This window comes from Pochonia chlamydosporia, chromosome 5 (assembly GCF_001653235.2).
Source record: "Pochonia chlamydosporia 170 chromosome 5, whole genome shotgun sequence".
NCBI lineage: Eukaryota > Fungi > Ascomycota > Sordariomycetes > Hypocreales > Clavicipitaceae > Pochonia > Pochonia chlamydosporia.
In genome coordinates, this window is record NC_035794.1 from 711,851 (window position 1) to 731,662 (window position 19,812).

General features: G+C 51.3%; 5 protein-coding genes across 5 annotated transcripts; 2 read left to right on the forward strand and 3 right to left on the reverse strand.

Annotated features, from left to right (window-relative positions):
• Positions 1-125: 125 nt before the first annotated feature.
• VFPPC_05520 (paxillin) lies at positions 126-2,622 on the reverse strand (the record flags this gene model as incomplete). The annotated part of the gene is made up of 2 exons (XM_018284703.1): positions 126-2,461; positions 2,544-2,622. The coding sequence occupies 2 exons, from the start codon at positions 2,620-2,622 to the stop codon at positions 126-128; spliced, it is 2,415 nt and encodes an 804-aa protein (XP_018141521.1).
• Positions 2,623-4,795: 2,173 nt separating this feature from the next.
• On the forward strand, positions 4,796-7,402 carry VFPPC_05521 (dynamin-2; the record flags this gene model as incomplete). Its single annotated transcript, XM_018284704.1, has 4 exons — positions 4,796-4,894; positions 4,958-5,344; positions 5,437-7,032; positions 7,091-7,402. The coding sequence occupies 4 exons, from the start codon at positions 4,796-4,798 to the stop codon at positions 7,400-7,402; spliced, it is 2,394 nt and encodes a 797-aa protein (XP_018141522.1).
• Positions 7,403-8,091: 689 nt separating this feature from the next.
• On the reverse strand, positions 8,092-11,760 carry VFPPC_13854 (F-box domain-containing protein; the record flags this gene model as incomplete). Its single annotated transcript, XM_018291626.1, has 3 exons — positions 8,092-9,603; positions 9,659-10,978; positions 11,038-11,760. 3 exons carry the CDS (start codon positions 11,758-11,760, stop codon positions 8,092-8,094), a joined length of 3,555 nt encoding a protein of 1,184 aa, XP_018141523.1.
• A 500-nt stretch (positions 11,761-12,260) lies between these two features.
• VFPPC_13855 (mutator-like element transposase) lies at positions 12,261-14,861 on the forward strand (the record flags this gene model as incomplete). The annotated part of the gene is made up of 1 exon (XM_018291627.1): positions 12,261-14,861. The coding sequence occupies one exon, from the start codon at positions 12,261-12,263 to the stop codon at positions 14,859-14,861; it is 2,601 nt and encodes an 866-aa protein (XP_018141524.1).
• A 479-nt stretch (positions 14,862-15,340) lies between these two features.
• VFPPC_05522 (C6 transcription factor) lies at positions 15,341-18,037 on the reverse strand (the record flags this gene model as incomplete). The annotated part of the gene is made up of 4 exons (XM_018284705.1): positions 15,341-15,454; positions 15,514-16,695; positions 16,753-17,791; positions 17,916-18,037. 4 exons carry the CDS (start codon positions 18,035-18,037, stop codon positions 15,341-15,343), a joined length of 2,457 nt encoding a protein of 818 aa, XP_018141525.1.
• Between the last annotated feature and the right edge of the window lie 1,775 nt (positions 18,038-19,812).

Here is a 19,812-nt window from a genome sequence, read left to right on the forward strand (position 1 = left end):
CTGACACAAACTCCCTCCAAAATCAACAAACAAGCTCAAAATGCAAATACAAACGCCTCCTCATTCCACGTCATCCGTCTGTGCAAAAGGTAAAAAAGAGTCATTTCACCTCGTCGCACCACCTATCATGCCTTCAGCTCACGTGTTCGGCATTCCGTGCACAGCACAACCATGACTCCCTTGACTTCCTTTGGGAAAATCTGTCCGTCGACAAACCCCCCTTCGCATTGAGCACAGCGGAAACAGTGCTCATGCCACTCACCGCCAAGTGCTTGAATGTATTGGCCAATAACTGCCGTCTTGCACATCTTACACTTTGGCGCTCGTCGCTCCGTTCGCTTTGTCTGACACTTGATGCACCACGCGTAGCCGTCCTTCTCGATGTGAGTCATGCCATGCTCGAATGGGTCGCCACACTCTGCACAAAAGAAATGCCCGTAGTGCCAGTGCTCCCCAAGAGCGACAATGTGCTCACCCAGAATTGGGGTCTTGCAGTGCTTGCAGCGCGGTGCAAACAGTTCATGCCAGTCTAAATGGCAATAGAAGCGAAGGCGTTCGTCCCCATCTTCCTCCATTGTCATACCTGGCACCTCATCCAACACTTCTCCTGCTGCACGACGGCGAATACGCTCAAGACGAGCTTTTCGTTGCAAGTCAGGCTCTGGGCTTATCTCCATGGCCTCCAGACTGGTACCGCAGGAAAAACAACTAAAGCACTGAGGGTGGAATCGCTCCTGGGAGCCACCTAGTGCCACGAATCTGCCCTCGATGGGGAAACCACACTCATGACATGTCGTGGTTGGTCTTCCCATGCTGCCAGCAGCTGGAGACCAATGACCACGAGGTAGTTGGGCCCTCGGTGCTTTAGCTTTGGTCCTGGATGATGTTGGAGCCGGAAGAGGTCTCGAGCTACCTGTCGGCTTCCTTGTATCCGGGGTTATAATGGCGGGCACATTGTTGGTTTCTGACCCATCGCCAACCGTAATCGAGGGGATGTTTATCGTAGGAACGCTGCTCTTCTTATTCTTCGGCGGGTCATCGCACCCAGCTACTGAGATTGTTGGAATATTCGTGGATGGCGTCGTCCGTGGCTGCGGCGGGTCGACTTCCGCAACATTGATAAGAGGGACGACCATAGGCTCGGGCGGTTGCTGGTGCGCCTTTCTTTTGATGTTGAGCGGCGCGATTTGGTTTGGCCGGTCTGGGCTGGCATCAGTTGACTCCTCGGCCGGTTTCCAATTAGTATCAAAGCTTACAATCGGCCGTCCAGGACTGTCGCTAACGGCGGTCGGTTCTGGCAGCTTGGCGCTACGGTCTTTCAACCTGAAGCTCGTGGCAGCACGAATATCGTCGCTGCGGACTTCCACCCCATTCTTCCGTTGCACCTCTGGCTCTGGCTCCGTCTTTGGCAGTTGAGAATTGGTCGTGTAAAACGCATTCCGTGACTGAGAGGGAGGGTTGTGATATATGTCAACTCTGTTGAGAGGCTTGGCTGGTGGTGGCATAGCATTGTTGGCAGCTTGGCTCATCTGCGTCCTGTTCAGGGGATTCTGCTTCATGCTGCTGAGCTTGTCTGGCGAGGCTCGGCCACCCGACAAGACCAGGTTGTTTGCCGCAGAGCTTTCAGGCTCCTCCCAGATTTGATCACCAGAGAATGGGCGCTCGACCTCGCCGCTAATGTTCCTCTTAAGGCTACTGCGACGTCGAAAGCCAGCGGCACCAACACTGCCATATGGTTTGGCTGGTCTGGTGGAAACCGTGGCGGACCTGGCAGACTCCGAAGACCCTCGATTGCCTGGTTGTGATCCAGAGCTGTCCGTAGAGCTACCGGACACAGATCGGGAGGCAGGGTCGCGACCTAAGCCGCTGGGGGCAATGTCGTCGCCATACCTTCCAATGCTTGCAGTACGGGCGTGCGCGTAGCTGTCCTTTCTAAGATGCGGCTTGTAGCGGTAAGGTCCATCTGGTTGCGGCGGTTGGATTCCATTCTGGTGTTGCCAGACCAACTCTGCTGCCTCATCGAGAGCAGCATTGTAGATGCGGATATCCTCGTCAACGGGCTCCTTGGAGCCGTCACGGATGTCCATCTCGTCCATTGCATCGCGCAGAGAGCAAGCCTCCTCCTTTTCCATCCACCGTTGACCCCGCTCCATGTAAGTAGCAGTTGGGACAACCTCAGATGGTTTCAAAGGTGCAGCTGGACTGACAGGGTAGTAGTCTCGGCCGCGAACGCTTGACATTGAGTATCGAGAGGAGACGCTGCCAGCACCAACACTTGGTGCCTGAGACGGCATCCGCTGCTGGTTTGTTTTCATTGCAGCCTGAGGGGGAGGCGGAGCGTCCATGCTGTGTCGACCGAGGCTCGTGCGTGAAGGTGTAGAACGGCCACCGGATGGCGGCAGCGGCCTCGCTCCGCCGGGTCGTGCGGTTCGGTTGGAACGCAACTCGGAGAGATAGTTTGCTGCAAAACGATGGTGACTGTCAGAAATGATGATTTGTACGATGATATCACTTCCACCAATCCGTTTTTTTTTTTTTCATACCGAATTGATCATTGGACATGTAGGTCGGCGACGGCGGTGTCACCTTCCGCGTCTTGGTCCCGCTGGACTTCCTCATCATGGTGAGGTGAGGTCAATGTTGGCTAGATGCGTCTGTTGAGTTCTATTCAAAAAGACCAGACAAATTTCTTGGAGAGTTAATATGGACAACAGCCGTGAGGGAATTGGAGATGTAAATAATAGGTTAGGTAGTTGTGAGAGTGGGGAGCTAGCTTTAGGTTGTTGATTTTCCCAACGGTGTTGGGCAAACAAGCATTGTCGTGCATGAAGGTCGAAGTGCGTGCATGCAGTTTTGTAGGCGAAGCAAAACGATGCAGGCTGCATGATGGGAGGCGGGGGTTGGCTAGGCAACGCGCCACCGTCCGCTTTGAGTGTGCATTTGAACGTGCATCCGAGCGTTGGCGTTGGACGTGGAGTCTGGTCTGGCTGGTCTGGTCTGGTCTGGTGGGTGCAATAAATGAACGGTGTGGCAGAGTCAAGGCGAATCAAACTTGTCCAAGGTTGTTGAATGTTGCAATTGCTATGTAATAACAGTTTCATATTTAAGACAGATATGGTAATACAAAGGACAGCTAGTAAATTGATAACATTTACCAATACTCCGTACACATGTTGTTGATGCTTCTCAGCCCTTGCCACTTCCAAGAGCAATCTGGTTGCTACCATCTTAGTTCGCCCTTTACACCCTTCTCAGGCTCTGGTTTCGGTTTCGATTGTTCAGCGAAACCTAGGTTTTTGAATTCATCTCTCGCCATCAGGTTTCTATCACAGGCAAACAGACAACAAAGCCAAGCCATGGTTAGTCTGTCTGATTCAGGGAAGCCAGGTCCATGTTTGGTGACGCATGACTCACCGGTCCATTCTGCATGACAGATAGGCCTTTGCGAGATTTCGGCATTCGTCCTCATTGACACCTCGCACCTTTTTCATGCAGGCCAGATAGTTGGTCATTACTTCCCTGCACTCGCCTGGGAGGTCAATTAGGATATTATGCTTTGCGATTTGCTTTGTTGTGTTTTGCTGTGGGCGGCCTCCCTTGAATCAACTTACCATCGTGGTCTAAAGGGAAACTCCCTCGCTGTGGACTAGTCGAGCTGGTCAGACTTCTCTTGCATCCTCCCTTGGATGATGAACGACGGACGGTTCGGTGACGGGATCTGTCCACTTCAACTTACGGCGTCGGCCTGGTCGACGGTAGCTGCCCTGGGCTACCAAACGTACTCATGACTCTGGATTCTGTGTTCGTGTCTGCATCTGGTCACGCCAGCTATTCACAAGCGCGCAGTTGTACCTGGAGCAGGGATTTCGATTGAAGGTCAGATGTTGAAGTCGCCGGGGCAAGTGACCCGGAACTGATGGTTGTGGCGCACGCCGATGGCCTCAGTCAGACTTTGAACGAGACCTGACCTATTGACTCAAGTAAGGACAACATTGAAGGCTCCTGGACCAGACACCACATGAACACTCTGCCAGCGATTGGGTCCCTGTGGCTGCCACTGAAATGAGCCACAGAAGCTCCGTAGAACACGCATTTGGGGCAAAAAGTAGACGACGACAAGTGGGCCATGGCACGGAAATTCAAGGAAGACCGTCAGCTGAATGGCAGCGTCATTAGCGCAAACTCTACGGAATATGGATAAAGTAGGAGAGAATGACACGGCGAGTATTGTGGAAGCAATAGAAGCCGCCTGCGTAAGTGTTTGGACCCTGGGCGCATGCTACCCGGCGTTTGTAGACTTGGATTTGGACACCTGGACGTTGTTGCCCAAGAGTAAAGTAAAAGCACGGAGTACGGAGTACATGGATGGTGTCTGGTACCCAAGTATCCAGGTACATCAACTCTGTCGCCGTATGGCCCACACCCAAGGTCACTTCCACATGCCATTGAACACAAGGACCCCCATTGGACCTTGGACCTTGGACCTGGGACCCGCGTTCTGAGTTGGCGTCCCTCAAACGGAAGTGGGCCAGACATTGAACAGGAAGTGCGCTCAACTCGGCTCTGGTTCAGTCTGGTTCCTTGGATCTCAAGTTCTGGTCAAATTCATGTCGACGCGCAGCGCAATCTTCAACCGCCTGCCTGCCTGCGTATCCGTGCTCTGGCCCGTGGCCATCTGACGACCTCGACCACAGTCTCTCAGGCGCCCAATTCTCTCTTGATTTGTTTAACCTTCCTCTAGCCGTCCTTTTGCTATCGTCGTGTCGCCGCAGTTGACACTGCCTCTCCCGTTGCCATGGCTGCCCTTGGCGAGGACTTGCTCACCACCGTCAACAAGCTGCAGGATTTGGTCTTCAACACAATCGGCAGCGACTCACTCGACCTTCCCCAAATTGTAAGCACCCGTCATGGCAGTGATTACTGCTCATCTTCACACTAATGCCAATTTTTTTTTTAGGTCGTTGTTGGCTCACAGTCGGCTGGCAAATCCTCCGTCCTAGAAAACATCGTCGGCCGAGACTTCCTACCCAGAGGAAGCGGCATCGTCACACGTCGACCCCTGATTCTCCAGCTTATCAACGTCCCCGAAGACGACAGCGCTCCCGACCCAGCCCTTGATCCTTACAGATCACCAGCTGCCGCTCGGCGATCCGAGTGGGCTGAGTTCCATCATATCCCAAACCGACGCTTCACTGATTTTTCCGATGTCAAGCGAGAGATTGAGAATGAAACCACCAGAGTTGCTGGTAGCAACAAGGGCATCAACAGACAGCCCATCAACCTGAAAATCTACTCCCCTCACGTTCTAAACCTGACGCTTGTTGATTTGCCCGGTCTGACAAAGGTATACTTTGGCAAACTGTTTTTTTTTTTGGCCTACCCATGCAAGCTTCCATATCAAACCCACCTCTAACACATCATGTTCCTGCGCTTTAGGTACCAATCGGCGACCAACCTACCGACATCGAGAAGCAAACGAGAAATCTGATTTCCGAATACATCGCCAAGCCAAACAGTCTCATTCTTGCCGTATCACCCGCCAATGTCGACATTGTCAACTCAGAAGCCTTGAAGCTCGCCCGCCATGTAGATGCCCTCGGCAGACGGACTATCGGTGTCCTTACCAAGCTGGACCTGATGGATCACGGTACAAACGCGCTTGATATCCTTTCAGGTCGTGTATATCCCTTGAAGCTCGGCTTCATTGGTGTTGTGAACCGATCGCAGCAGGACATTCAGGGCAACAAGCCCATGGAGGAGGCTCTGCAGGCAGAGATGGACTTCTTCAAGCACCACCCAGCCTATCGCAACATCTCTAACCGATGCGGCACACAATTCCTGGCCAAGACTCTCAACTCCACTCTCATGTCACATATTCGAGAGCGGTTGCCTGACATCAAGGCTCGTCTGAATACGCTTATGGGACAGACTCAGCAAGAGCTTGCTAGCTATGGTGACATGGCCTTTAGCGGCAAGGAGCATCGTGGATCGCTCATCCTGCAGCAAATGACTCGATTCGCTACCTCCTTTATTTCCTCAATTGACGGTACCTCAACCGAAATTTCCACCAAGGAATTGTGCGGTGGCGCTCGAATCTACTACATCTTCAACTCCGTCTTTGGCAGCTCACTCGAATCCATCGATCCCACCTCCAACCTTACTGCTCTGGATATTCGCACAGCCATCCGAAACTCGACCGGCCCCCGGCCCAGCTTGTTTGTTCCCGAGATGGCTTTCGATCTTTTGGTCAAGCCCCAGATCAAACTCTTGGAAATTCCCAGTCAACGTTGCGTCGAGCTTGTATACGAAGAGCTGATTAAGATCTGCCACACCTGTGGATCTACCGAACTGTCGCGATATCCCAGGCTGCAAGCGAAGCTGATCGAAACCGTATCAGACTTGCTCCGTGAAAGACTTGGCCCTGCCTCGTCTTACGTTGAATCTCTCATCTCCATCCAACGGGCATATATCAACACCAACCACCCCAACTTCCTTGGTGCCGCCGCCGCCATGAGCAATGTCGTTAGCGCAAAGCAAGAACGTGAGCGAAAGCGGTTGATTCAGGAGGAGCGTGAGCGTCGCGAGAAGCGTCGCCTCAAGGAGCTTGGTGCCAATGGAGAGCCCACCGAGGATGGTGAGGATGGCAGTGTTACCGAAAAGGGTGAAAATGGCCGCAAGCACAATTCCAAGTCCGGCCGAAGCTTGTCTCCGGCTGTCCATGAAAATGCTCACGGCAGCCTTGCAGCTGCTGTCAATGGTGTTCGACCCAACTCCCCTTCGCGGGTTAATGGTCAAGGTCTAGGTGCCAGAGATACCTTTTTGAACTACTTTTTTGGCAAAGATGGTGCAACTCTGCAGAGTGCGCTACCTGGCAGCCCGGCAAACCCTGGAAGACACATCAGCCAGTCTTCTGAGCCAAGCTTATCGCAATCCATTCGAAGAGAGGAGAGAGTCGCACTACGACCTGCGCCGCCATCTCACATTGACGAGTACGACCCTACCGGCCGAAGCTACGGCCTTGCTTCACATCTTGTAAGTCTTTCAACCGTTTCTGCAGTTTCGCCATGTTCTAACCATTGCTTCGTTTCAGGGTGAATCTAATGAACCTGCCATGACGGACCGCGAGGTCATGGAGACTGAACTCATCCGAGCTCTCATCTCATCCTACTTCAACATTGTTCGGGAATCCATCGCCGACCAGGTGCCCAAAGCCATTATGCACCTCCTAGTCAACCACTCCAAGGATGTGGTTCAGAACCGTCTTGTTAGCGAGTTGTACAAGGAGACTTTGTTCGAAGAGCTTTTGTACGAGGACGACGGCGTTAAGAAGGAGCGCGAGAAGTGCGAGAAGCTCCTCCAGACATACAGGGAAGCCGCCAAAATTATCGGCGAGGTTTTATAAAGTAAAAGACATACATTACTTTCCTGGTTTTGTTTAGTTTCCCCCGACATCTTGGCCGCCTTTTCAAATTTGTCTTGCATTTCACGCTTGACATGATGAAGAAGTAAAGACGAAAGAGAACAAAGAGAAAGAGAAGTTATGATGGGAAGGGTCTTTCTATTTTTACACATGCTCAGCGTGGATTAGAGCATAGAGGAAGTTTGAGATACGGGTGATAGCGAATGACTTTATGGCCGTCAACTCGCCTCTGTTTCTTTGTAAACTCTGTTATCTATTATGTACACCATGACCAAGGAGCCTTTGAGAGGAAAAACCTTTCCGAGGATTGAAAATTCAGGTGGGGGACGGAAGATGAAAGATGAAAGACAGGAGGGAAGTAAAGATGCTATGCCACTCAAACCTTTTGGAGGGAAGGAAGAAATGGGAGAGGGATATGACATATCACCCCTTTTTTGTGTATCTACAACCTTTTCACTCGACTTGTTGCCACGTCTTCTCTCCGTATGAAATCGAAGAATATGTACTCTTATATTTGTTGATGCTGATAGCGCATTCAGCGCACCACGTCTACGTGATTTAGCAAATGATGTGCATGATCTTGTCTACCGTTCCTCTTCCAGCGCCATATAAATGCCAGGGGTATAAGTAAAGCAAAACTAGTTCCTTAAACGCCATACCAGGTATTCCATTCACCTCGTATAGCTAGCGCCTCCTACGGCTGGAAACCGGGGATCATATTCCTCGTGATCTAATCGTGAGTTCTTGTTCATGTAGCGACCGCCATTAGGGTATCGAGTCGCATAAGGATGTGAATGATTTTCGTATTCGTGGATACCCTCTTGGGGATTATGCTGGACGAGTCTTGGTCTTCTAATGACGTAGTCACCATTGGGATCGTGAACCTCTACTATTTCGTAGGATTCGACTGCTCGGTTTTCATGTGGGTGATGTAGGTGATATTGACTGTTTGAATAAGCGTGTCCGGAGTGGGTGGTGCTCCGGGCGTTTGTTGCAAAGTTTGGTAGAGGTGTTGCTGTATGTTCTTGGTAGCCGAGATTGTAGCTGATGCGGTCGTGTGCTGTGTGTGGGATTCGAAATTGCGAATTTGTACGGGGTTCATCCTGTCTGCGACTGTGTGTTGCAGGCGTGTTGAGTTGTTCTACAAACTCGAACCCGTCGCGGTCGAGTCGAGGGGGTGAAGGCTCGTTGCCACGGATGGGTACGTCGTTTGCAACTATTGATGGCTGCTGCCATTGTGGGCTTGACACCTGAGTAAGATCATGAGTAAAGCTGGCTTCCGGGCGATTGGGTGTTTCAAAGGCCCATGGTAACGTGTTGAAAATGACATTGAATGCCTCCTTGTTGTTGCCTATTCTCTCTCGCAATGTCATCAATGTAGATATTTCAGGGAGCCAAATCATATCCACGCGCCAGTCAAGTGGTTTTTCAACTGGTGGTGCGGCGTTTTCGCTGTGATTGGCATTAAAGTGCTTCAAGAGCTTGGCTAGCGAGTAAGTCTTCGATTGAAGCACCGGATGGGCACCAAGCTTGCAAGCTTTGCATGCCAAACCAGCAACATGGTCCAGTCGAAGGGCATTGTTCGTCGTGTTTGTGATTGCCTGGAGGAATAGACCCAGAGGAAGTGCCTCACAGAACATCTCCTGGAACGACATTGCAGTATGGTAGATAACCGCACACACCCTGACGGAATTCTCCAGACTCTTCACATTCATGATGCTCTGCCACGTTTGCTTCGCTATCGCCAAGGTCTGCTCTAACTGTCTAGACTTGTGGTCTTTAGCTCTCGCACCTGCTTCTTCCTCGGGACTGAGTACGCTCGGGCCATAGCCCGTAATCTGCGATGTTTCCGGCACGATGTACGATGTCTCAGAGTAAGGTTCTACCCGTGGTGGAGGTTGCTCAGTGTGCGGAAAGTGCGGAAACCGAGAATGTGGAGGATAGACACTTCGACCGTACAAGTGGCCAGACCGGCAAGATTCATGCTGACTGATGCCGGGAAGCCCGTTTGGCCCATACTGTGTAGAGACGCCCATTTCAGCGGTAGGGGCACGATTTCCGCACTCGGCGCTTGGCTGTGTTGCTGCTTGCTCGCCATGATCAGACGCTGGTGTAGGCTGAGACTTCGGAGGGAAGTAGTCATCTAAAGTCTTGCTTTTCGACTTCGAATGCGGGTGAAGGCGCTTTTGCAGATCAGGCTGGAATATTGGCTTCTTTGGCCATTCCGCTCTCCAATACACAATGGTGTTGCCTAAGCTCAGCATCGGTATGTTTGGCCGCATAATGTTGGACCACGCCTTCGAAGACGTAGAACTTGACGGATCCCTTGCAGGAACCGCAAAGAAATAGCTCCCTGCGGAGATTGCCGGTGTGCGGTTTGATTTTGCAGTCGAAAACCCATTTCATATTTTCTATCGTGAGCTTCCGGGTCCAAGGTCCCTCAGAAGGCTCGGTTGTTAGGCGTTCACCTGAGGCCTTGGCTTCTTCAATATCCTTTGCGATTCTCGCATAAAACTTCTTACGAACGTAAAGGAGGACATCTGCCGCAAACTGCGGAGCATTCTTCTTAGTAACTTTCTGGCCACCTTTCCACTCTTGCTTGATAATCTCGTCAGCAAATGCTGATATCTGTGCTCGTACTGGGCCCTGAACTTCGTTCCACTCAGCATCCGTCACCGCACCGTTAACGCGAGGACCATCATCATCTTGCCGAGTTAAGACTTCCACAAAAGGCTGGGAGTCTGCTCTGCTTTCTCGGTCCAGCCTGCGGCCCTCGTTTTGTTGTTCAAGGAGACGGCGCTTCAAAAGTTGCCAAGCATCATCGTCAAGTGGCGTTGTGAGCTGGATAGCTGCCAGGAAGGCAGGTAAACGAGCAAGAACATTGGGTGGAATTGGTGGTTGCAAAGTATATGCCCGTCGCTCAATTTCAGCTCGTCGTAATGCCTTTAGCGTATCTGTTTGCTCCGTCATTAGTCTCATTGGGGAGCTAGAAGAATTCGCATAGTCTGTTGAGGTGGCCGCAACCGAATCAACATGGAGACCAGGTTGGTCTTGTACCACGGAAATCACCCCGGACCGGGGGTCGACCACGAATCGCTCACGGTTCAGAACTCGTTCCTTGTGTTTGGCGTGAGACGACCCATTGGCCGTTGCAACCGGATTTCCAAAATCTGGTGAATATGCAGATCTTGAATCCTGGCTGTTGGAATCCGCGTGAGGGAAAGGTCCTGGATTGAGTCTACGCATGTCATGCACTCCACCAACGAGATACCACTTTTCCCACCTGACCGCATCTGCGACAGAACGTTTGCCCTGTGCCTCAAGGCCTTTGACCCATTCTTCGGCGGCAGCAGGTCCGAAAGCCTTGGTGTCCTCAAAAGCACCTTTGATCTTTTCGATCTGGTCCGCCCAAAACACTTTTGTTACTTGTTCGTGGAATGGGCCGGCAGAGGATAACACATGAGGTGACACCACATGGTTTTCTCGGGTCAAGAACACCATCGGAAGCCCAGGAAGCAGGGCCGATGGCAACGATGAGCTCAACAGTATATCAATCTCCTGTAAGAACAATGTGAGATGCTGTGTCATGTCACTCCGAGACAACGCAAATGACGTACCTTGACGTTCTTCTCACTGAGGCATCGACCGCAAGATGCAATGAAAAAGGGAAATATGGGAGAGACGCCCTTGGCGCCTGGTCCTCGCTTCCACTGGTTCTGCAAGTTATCCGCGGCAGCCTGGCCACGAAACTTGCAAAATTGGCATGCTCGTGAGCAACATAGACGCCACATGTCTAGTTCTGATCGACCCTTCATAGCTGCCGGCATACGCGGCCAGAACAAACGCCGTGAAGCTTGCCATATAGCATCAGGCTTCAACTGCGGCAGAACGCCAGTGGTAGTGGAGGTAGGAAGAGGTGAAGAGCAGAACTTAGATGATGGGTCAAGATAGCTGTTGAACTGTTTGTTCACCGTCAACAAGCTGCCGAGAGTTCGTGGAGGAACAAATGTGAAAACACGGTGCCATGCCTCCACTGGGAGACGTGATACCATGTCTCGAGGAGCATGTTGCACAGACTGTATAGCTCCCTGGTCAACTGGACCATCAAGCCGAGCTCGCTTGGAGTTTGGCGGCTCGCTTACTAGAGGAGACGCCGCCAATTTCCTCTTTAGCCCAGAATCAGCCAGATTATTTGATAGATCATCACTCGGTCCCGCATTACTATGCGGCTCGTCTGTAAGCCTCCGATCAGACGAGTGTCTATCAGACATCGAATCGCGGCAGTCTGGATCTCGTTCGTTGTCGGCGACGTTTTCGAGATTCTTTTGGTGAGAATCCATGTTCGCACAGAGCATGCAAGATGCTCCTCTAAATCTCGTGTTCGGAAAAAGGTCCACTGCATATCAAAAGAGAGAGCAGATCTATTCCTTTCGTGTCAGGTAGCATTGCGACGAAACACTCAGGATGAAGCTTGCTGCAATGCGATGGATGGTATGAAATGCGCTTCGTCTCTGCTGGTCCAATGGGGTTGAAGAACCTTCCAGGTAAGATGTAGGCGGCGAGAAATGAGCAGTCACGCAATGGCAAAGTAAAGAGCTTTCCAGGACCTGGTCACAAACGGTGTTGGTGCACTGTTACCAGAGAGGTGTTGGGACTCGGGAGTGAGTGTGAAATTGCAGGTGTTTGCAGGTTCTGACTAAGCAGTCTGACAGTCCCGGCGGCCCCTACAGAGGCGCCCGGGCGCGCATTTAGAATTGCGCGCCCTGCTGACTAACTATTTGCGCGCCCCCCCTTCCATACGCGCAACAAGGCATGTAGCTGCTGCCTGCACAGTTCCGTCATGGCCCAAGCAGTATTCCCTGATGACGTGCTCCCATCGGAGGGTGTATACGATTCACGCGCATCACTCCTTGCCGCTATAAATTCCTGGGCAAAGCCCAGAGGCTACGCCTTTACCACCGGAAAATCTTCCAAGACTCCAAATGGCCGTGTTAAAGTTGTTTTTGCTTGTGATCGGAATAAGCCTCCACCAAGCACATTAATCGAACGAAAACGCCGGACATGTAGCCGCGGAACAGGGTGCGAGTTCTCAGTGCTCGCGAAAGAATCCCTAGACGGGGCCTCTTGGGTCCTGAGCCATCGACAAGGCCAACAATACGTGCTACACAACCACCCGCCAAGCGAAGACCCATCTGCACACCCATCACATCGCCAGCTTAGCGAGAAAGATATTCAAGATATCTCAAATCTTACTGCCTCTGGAGCTGCGCCTCGCGAAATCAGGACCTATCTCCACAACAATTCCAATACTCTTGCAACTCAGAAAGATGTATACAATCAGATTGGAGCTGCAAGGAGGGATCTACGCGAGGGCCAGAGCAGCATACAGGCACTAGTCAACCGATTGCATGAGGAGGGGTTCTGGTGCCAGATCCGGTTGGATTCAGATAATCGGGTTACGGCAATCTTTTTTGCCCATCCGGACTCTATTGCATACCTCCAATGTAATCCCGATGTCCTGCTACTAGACTGTACCTACAAGACAAATAAGCACAGTATGCCACTTCTTGACATGGTTGGCGTTGATGCTTGCGAGCGATCTTTCTGTGTTGCTTTTGCCTTTCTCTCCGGAGAGACAGAAGACGACTACTTATGGGCATTGCAACATCTCAGATCGCTCTATCAGCGTGACCTTCCTTCCGTTGTTTTGACAGATCGATGCCAAGCCGCGATCAATGCTGCAGCAACCTCGTTCCCTTTGTCCAAGGGTCTGCTTTGCACTTGGCACGTCAATAAGGCGGTGTTACAGCATTGCCGGCCGGCTTTTCTGACTGACAAGAACCAGGGAGAGAAGAGGTGGGATGAGTTCTACGCATTCTGGCATTCAATTGTAGCCTCACCGAATGAAACGATATTTCAAGAGCGTCTGACTTCATTTGAGCGTAAATATGCTAAGAATTATACAGAAGCAGTGGGATATATCAGGACAACCTGGCTTGACCCGTTTAAAGAGAGGATCGTCAGAGCATGGGTCGACAAACACTTACACTTTGGCAATGTGGCTACCTCAAGGCAGGTGGCTTATGGAATGATAGAAGATGGAGTGACTAATTCATCTCCCAGGGCCGAAGGAATCCATTCATTGATCAAAGCACATATTAAGATATCCACCTTGGATCTCTTTGATGTTTGGCAAGCCATGAGACCTGCTGTAACAAATCAGCTGAAGGAGCTGAAGTATATGCGGGCTTCTCAGCAAGTATCAATGCCACTAGACGTCTCTGGAGTGTTGTTCGAGGCAGTAAGGGGCTGGGTGTCCCATAAGGCATTGCGTAAAGTACTAGAACAACGGCAATTGCTTTCAAAGCCACTCAAAGCTGCCTGTACTAAGACCTTCACATCTTCATTTGGACTGCCGTGTGTTCATACTCTGAAGAGGCTTGAGGAAGAAGGCCGAACCCTCTCGCTACAGCACTTTCATCCCCACTGGCACTTAAAGCGAGATGTATCTCAGCCACAGCCAATGCTAGAGCCTAGAGCAGTGTCAAGTCAGTTTAACCGGAGGCGCAATCGGTCAGTGACAAGTACAAGGCGAGAGCCTAGCGCATTCGAAGCGATTCAAGAAACAATGCGGCCAAAGGCGCAACCTACATGCAGCAGATGCCACGCATTGGGTCACATCATGACTTCGAAGGCATGCCCTCTGCGATATGAAGAGCTCTTCCAGGTATCAGAACAAGCTACAGAAGTGGCGGCACAGATAACGCAGACGATATCAGCTGCAACAGTGGCACCAGCAGCCACAGAGACAACTTCAGTTCAGGCCGCTGTAGGTCAGGTAGAGGCAGATCTGACGACAGCAGTTCAAGTACTGGCGGGCCACACAGGAGAGGGCCAGATAGAGACAGTCCAGGAGTTGGACGGATTGGTAGATCATGCGGCGGCAAGCCAGACATCTACAATTGAGGAAGTTGCAGACTGCATCGTGGTCGTCCAGACAGTGGCAGACCAGGTTGCAGCGGCAGAGACGATGGCAGCGCCAGAGCTGAGATACGACGACCCGCGAGCCATTCACCACAGATATGTTGAAGCTAGACAAGCTTGGTACAATGCGCAGCCTCGGGGCAGTATTAAAACTAACCAGCAGTATCGGAAGGCAATGGGTCTGCCTCAACGGTACGATAAAGTAAGCTACAAGTGGTGTCTTGATTGGAAACAGATGGGCAAGCAACGTATGATGCAGAGAGGCCCCAGAGAGTGGACTAAGGAGGAGATGATGGCGTATCTTGATTGGAGCAGGGCAGAGGAGGTTCGTGTTGAGGCACTGGTAGCGGCTGAGATGGAAGGCGAACCCTTCTCTAACAGAAGAGGTATGCGTGAGATCTGGGAGGCAGCGGCAGCGGATTGTGATGCACAACAGGCATTGTACTTAGGTCAGTAGGTAGGGTAACACGAAACCGATCACTAAAAAATCACTGGGCCGCAGCCTTACTTTGCTGCAGCTGTGCGTGAGGAGGGGCGCGCAAATAGTTAGTCAGCAGGGCGCGCAATTCTAAATGCGCGCCCGGGCGCCTCTGTAGGGGCCGCCGACAGTCCCTCGACGTCATTGCCTGTTTGTTTGTGAGAGTCAAGAGAACAGCAACTCTTCACCTTCTGCTCACAGTTGGATTTTTGGTCTCAAGTGTGCGCATTCACTTAAATCCACGAACTGCATTGGCTCAATTGTTTGCCGATAGAGTAAATCCAAAGAGTAGTGTGTGTGTGTGTGTGATTCTAACTGATTGCCTGAAGAAACCCAGTGTACAGTAAATCTAACTTGCCGTCCCAGTTTTGACAACCATCCTGATGCTGAAGTGGTAAGTACCCTACAAATACAGTGCATATCATCCAAAACATCATCACATTTCCTCAAAATATCAGCTACTGGGAATTCATCATATTCGTTTCTGGGTCGTTTGAATCTCCCCCTCCATATACTTGAAAGCTCTGGTCTGCACCCCAATTGGCCGCTTGAGCATAATTCTCAAAAGCACCCTGCACGCTTGTTAGTCTCTGCCACAGTGTGAACAGTTATCTCGCATGAAAAAACATACCCAATCGAAGTTTGTGGTCAAGTCCGGACCAGCTCCAGTGTTTCCGCCTATATTGGTGAACATTGACAATGGTGATTGAGCGCCCATGAAATTCATTCCGTCCCCTGCGAAATCGGCCAGGTTTGGCGCGGGGAGGCTGAACTCCATCCCCATGAATGCACTACTGTTGGTGTTGTTGAATGGACTCAATCCAGTGCTGAAATCACTCAGCCCATCAGGTGAGATTGTTCCCGCCCCAAGCGATGCAAGAGCCGGGTCTACTCCTGAGTTTGCTGCCGCTGTTGACAATGGGTCGCTTTGCGTGGTAGATGGCCCATTCAGGTCCTTTGATGGATTCTGTATCTTCTGAAGCATAATTTCAATCGTCTTGGATGCCTTAAAGGCTTCCATTGAGCCATCTGCAAGGCTCTTCCAGATGATGGCGGCATCTTCCAGCGTGCTAATCATCCTGGCCCTCTGCTCTGGAGACCAGCGGAATGAACCTTCGGCATCTTCGGCCAACCCAGACTGCTCAGCGAGGTTATCGTAGTGCAGGTCCAGAACGATGAGCATGGCTGGAAGAATGAATTCCTTGGTTGCAATCGACTTGACGTACCAGCTGACGGTTCGCAGCCGACCGTTGCTTTGCGACTCACGGTGCAACGTTTGCAAGTGCTCCATGGCTTGCAATGACGCCTCGATGGCACTTCTCCTTGAGTGTGCGTACCGGGGGTTTTGCCTTGCCCTAGAAATATACTTTCGATGTAACAAGCACATAATCTTCTGAAACAGAATGTCAATATTGAATCTGGCAATAATCAGCGTGACCGGGTCACGAGAACCAGCGAGAGGACCGATTTTCAGATGTGGAGGCAATTCTTGCATGACCTGCCGGAGTTTGGCATCAAAACGAATAATTTCATCGTATGGCACCCCCTTGTCCACCCTGTTTGTTGCCTGCAAGATACTGCCGAGCTCAATACATAACCTCGCCTTTGCAATCATATACGAGACCGGAGTTGCTTCGGTAATGGGTCGCGAAGGAGGCAACTGCTTTGTATCGGGGTTAAACTCGTCATCATATATATTGTTTGGCAGTTGAGTGTCACAGTCGTGATCGTAAATCATATTCGGCAGTGAAACTTGATGCGAGAAGACAACGTCAGCCATACGGACCAACGCCCAGGTTCTTCGTCTCATTTCCTGTTGGGCTTGTTAGATCGCCTGAGCCATTCATATACAAGGGACGTTTGCGCATACCGCTTGGAAGGGCGTCAGGGACGGAAACCATTTTGCGTCTCGGTGATAGCCCATCCGGAAGGCTATTCTGATGATCAAGGACACAATCATCCACAGACCAAGGTCCGCGTCCCAGCGCGACGAGTATTCGCCAAAAACGTAGAGCAACATAGTCTCCACAGTATACTCTACAGGTTTGGTATAATCGGCCTTCATCAGGCACTGCACAGTCCGCAGTCTGTACTCTGCCGCAAGTTCCAATGTCCTGCCTCGCCACTCAGGCGGCTCGTCTCCGACCTTGTGATAACTCAACATGGCTAAACACAATATTGAGTATAGCAACCCGAGCCACATGATGGGTGTTTTTGACGGGTCTTGCCAGTGGTTGCGGAGTTGCTGCAAAAACGTAGGGCCGTGAATTATGCTGACAGCATTGTCCATGGAATTAAAGTAGCGACTGCACAATGCCAGAACACTCGATTTGTGCGGCAGCTCAGCCCGGAGTTCTACCTCGGAGGCAGGCGATGCGCCTAAAAGCAGTGTTGGGCCTTCTCGGGCGGTAGCGGGTTTTGATGATCTGACTTTTTCGTAGCTTGTTTCCAGCTCCTTTTTGTGGTTTGTAAAATAATTTTTGACCTCTGCAATGTCCGCGAGAATCAAATGCCAGTGCTCCTGGCCAATATACATCGACTTTCCTCTGTCAGCGTCAACCTTGAGAACACCAATAGACTTGGCAAGGTGATCATCCACGTCGCTGTCGTCATCGACCATGGCAGCTTCCTCCTCACGGGCTACCCGAGCTGAGGAGCCACTGTCAGTGACTGAATGTGAGGTAGATACGCTGGTGCGCGGGGCGTTCGTGTCGACGTTTGCGCCATTATGCATTAAAGACAGTACAAGGCCCTCAAGCCTATCTATCCTATTTTGCATGTCGTCAGGGCTAGAGTCACCCTGGTTTTGACTCTTCTTGCGGGAGGCAGGGGCTGCGTAGGAGCAGGATGTGGTGTCCATGCCCTCCCGCTTGGTGCAATTGCTGCAAGGGTGGTTTCGGTCGCATTTCCTGGGAATTAAATGTTAGAAGAAACGGCATCATTGATTTGTGTTTAGGTCGGTCGTCTTACAGCCTGTGAAGGATTGTCAGCGCGAGCACCATCAGTTGGATGTCGAAAGGTATTTCTGCTTACTTTCTTGTCCTGCAGGGATAACAGCTCAGCGGTACGCGGTTTCTCTTGCGGACAATACGAAACTGGTCTTCCGGGGATCCTTTGCCCGTGGAGGAGTTTGTAGAGGGCGGTGTTGGAGTCATTGTGATCGAATATGTGAAGCGTGGAGAGGAGGTCCAGGAACGATGGTGGTTCGGAGATAAGACCTTGGAGGTCCAGATGGAGAGTTATGCTGCCAGTTCGAAAGGGATCGTACTCAACAAGCGGCACAGCCAAGTTCAACGGGCAGCGGAAAGCTTTCGTCGATTGCTGGTAAACTAGTAGACCGGCGGAGGAATCAACAGCCGAAAATAGCCACGTCAATGAAGTGCTTCAAGGCGTTCGCCGGACAGAGCGACTTGGAATGATGATGGGTGCGATCGACCGGTATAATGTGCGCTTGTGTCCACTGCAACCCCAGACCGAGCAAATTTGGCAAGTAATTGATATGAAAGAACCAGCGACTTCAGGATCAATAATAGCGATTCTGCGTCAAATTGTTCGCCCGATTGTTTTCGAGGGAACTGGTGCTGAACGGTGATGAGGTCACAAATCGAGGAACCCCACTAGCGGTACTCCCAGACTGTTGACGTCTGGTTCAATTTGCTGGAGCTTCCGAAATGGATATATTTCAATAAAACGGAGAGCCGATGGTTAATTGAATCGATGAATAGCTACAATGTATGTATGTATGTAGGTGGAAGAGTGGCGGATTTGAAGAAGAAAAGCCACGGCCGGATTAGGTCGAGACGATGGAGGGACTGGTGAAGCCCCAAAGGTGAGAGAGCAATCAACCGCACAGCGAACAGCGGTGGATACTGAAGAGCTAAAGATGCCAAAAATTCCGATCTGCTGTCGATGCGCCGCGTGGTGATGTCAGTGCAGTTTACCTCGCAGCGAAGAGGGCAACCTTTGGTAATGGGGTTGGGAAGAGAGGGGGGAAGGGAAAGATCAAAGGGAAAGGAAAGAAAAAGAAAAAGAAGAATGTAGCCGTGAGGGCTTGGATCAGCGACGTCAGCTTTTTTTATTTGGGAAGATGCGCCTCTATTCGCGATAGTCGCACCACTCTTTTGTCTCTTGAGCACTAACTTACAGTCACTCATTGAACCCTGTCCGCGCCAGCTTTGGCAGAGACTGGAGAAGGTGCATGACGGTCCAGCCAAAGAGAGTCGTGGTCTTTGACCAGGGCCAGTGCATGGTTAGCGGTGCAATTCTAACTAGACGATGTGCGCAAACTGCTCACATCAAGCCCGTTGAGAGGCGCAGATTGACACATCGCCTGGGGTCGGATTTGGCGGGCGGGTCGTCCGGGTCCGTAGCGCCTGCTCTGGTCACGTCTGGTCAAGCTCATGCCAATGCTCCTTCCATTTGATGGTCTGGTGGAACATCGCGGCGCCATTCCCACGGACGAAAATCCGCAAACCCCGAAGCCTTTGAGATTGACGCGAGTCTACATCAGCTGCCGTCTGGTTGTTTCTGTACATTCAATGTTGAGAATTCGCCTGTTCCGGTGGCAGACGCCATTGCATCACCACCGCCATGCTTGATTCAGAGCCATTCTAGGCATCCTCATTTCAAAAGTGGCATGCTCGACGACCTGTGGAATCTCTCCTCCTGGCTGGCATCCAGTATCACCATGTAAGTGAGAAGCATACCGCTCTTCGTTCCTTCCACCAGAGCACATTCACAAGTATCCATGCACTTTGCTACTCACACCCATTACCCTCTCTCTCAGATTATAACCCACAGAAAAGCCCACAAATCACAAACAAAAATCACCTCCAGACTCTCCATCTGTTACCCAACACATCATGGAATTGCAACTTGGTCGACGCCACCGTCCACAACCCTGCGCTCATCCTGCAGAGTCAAGAGTCTC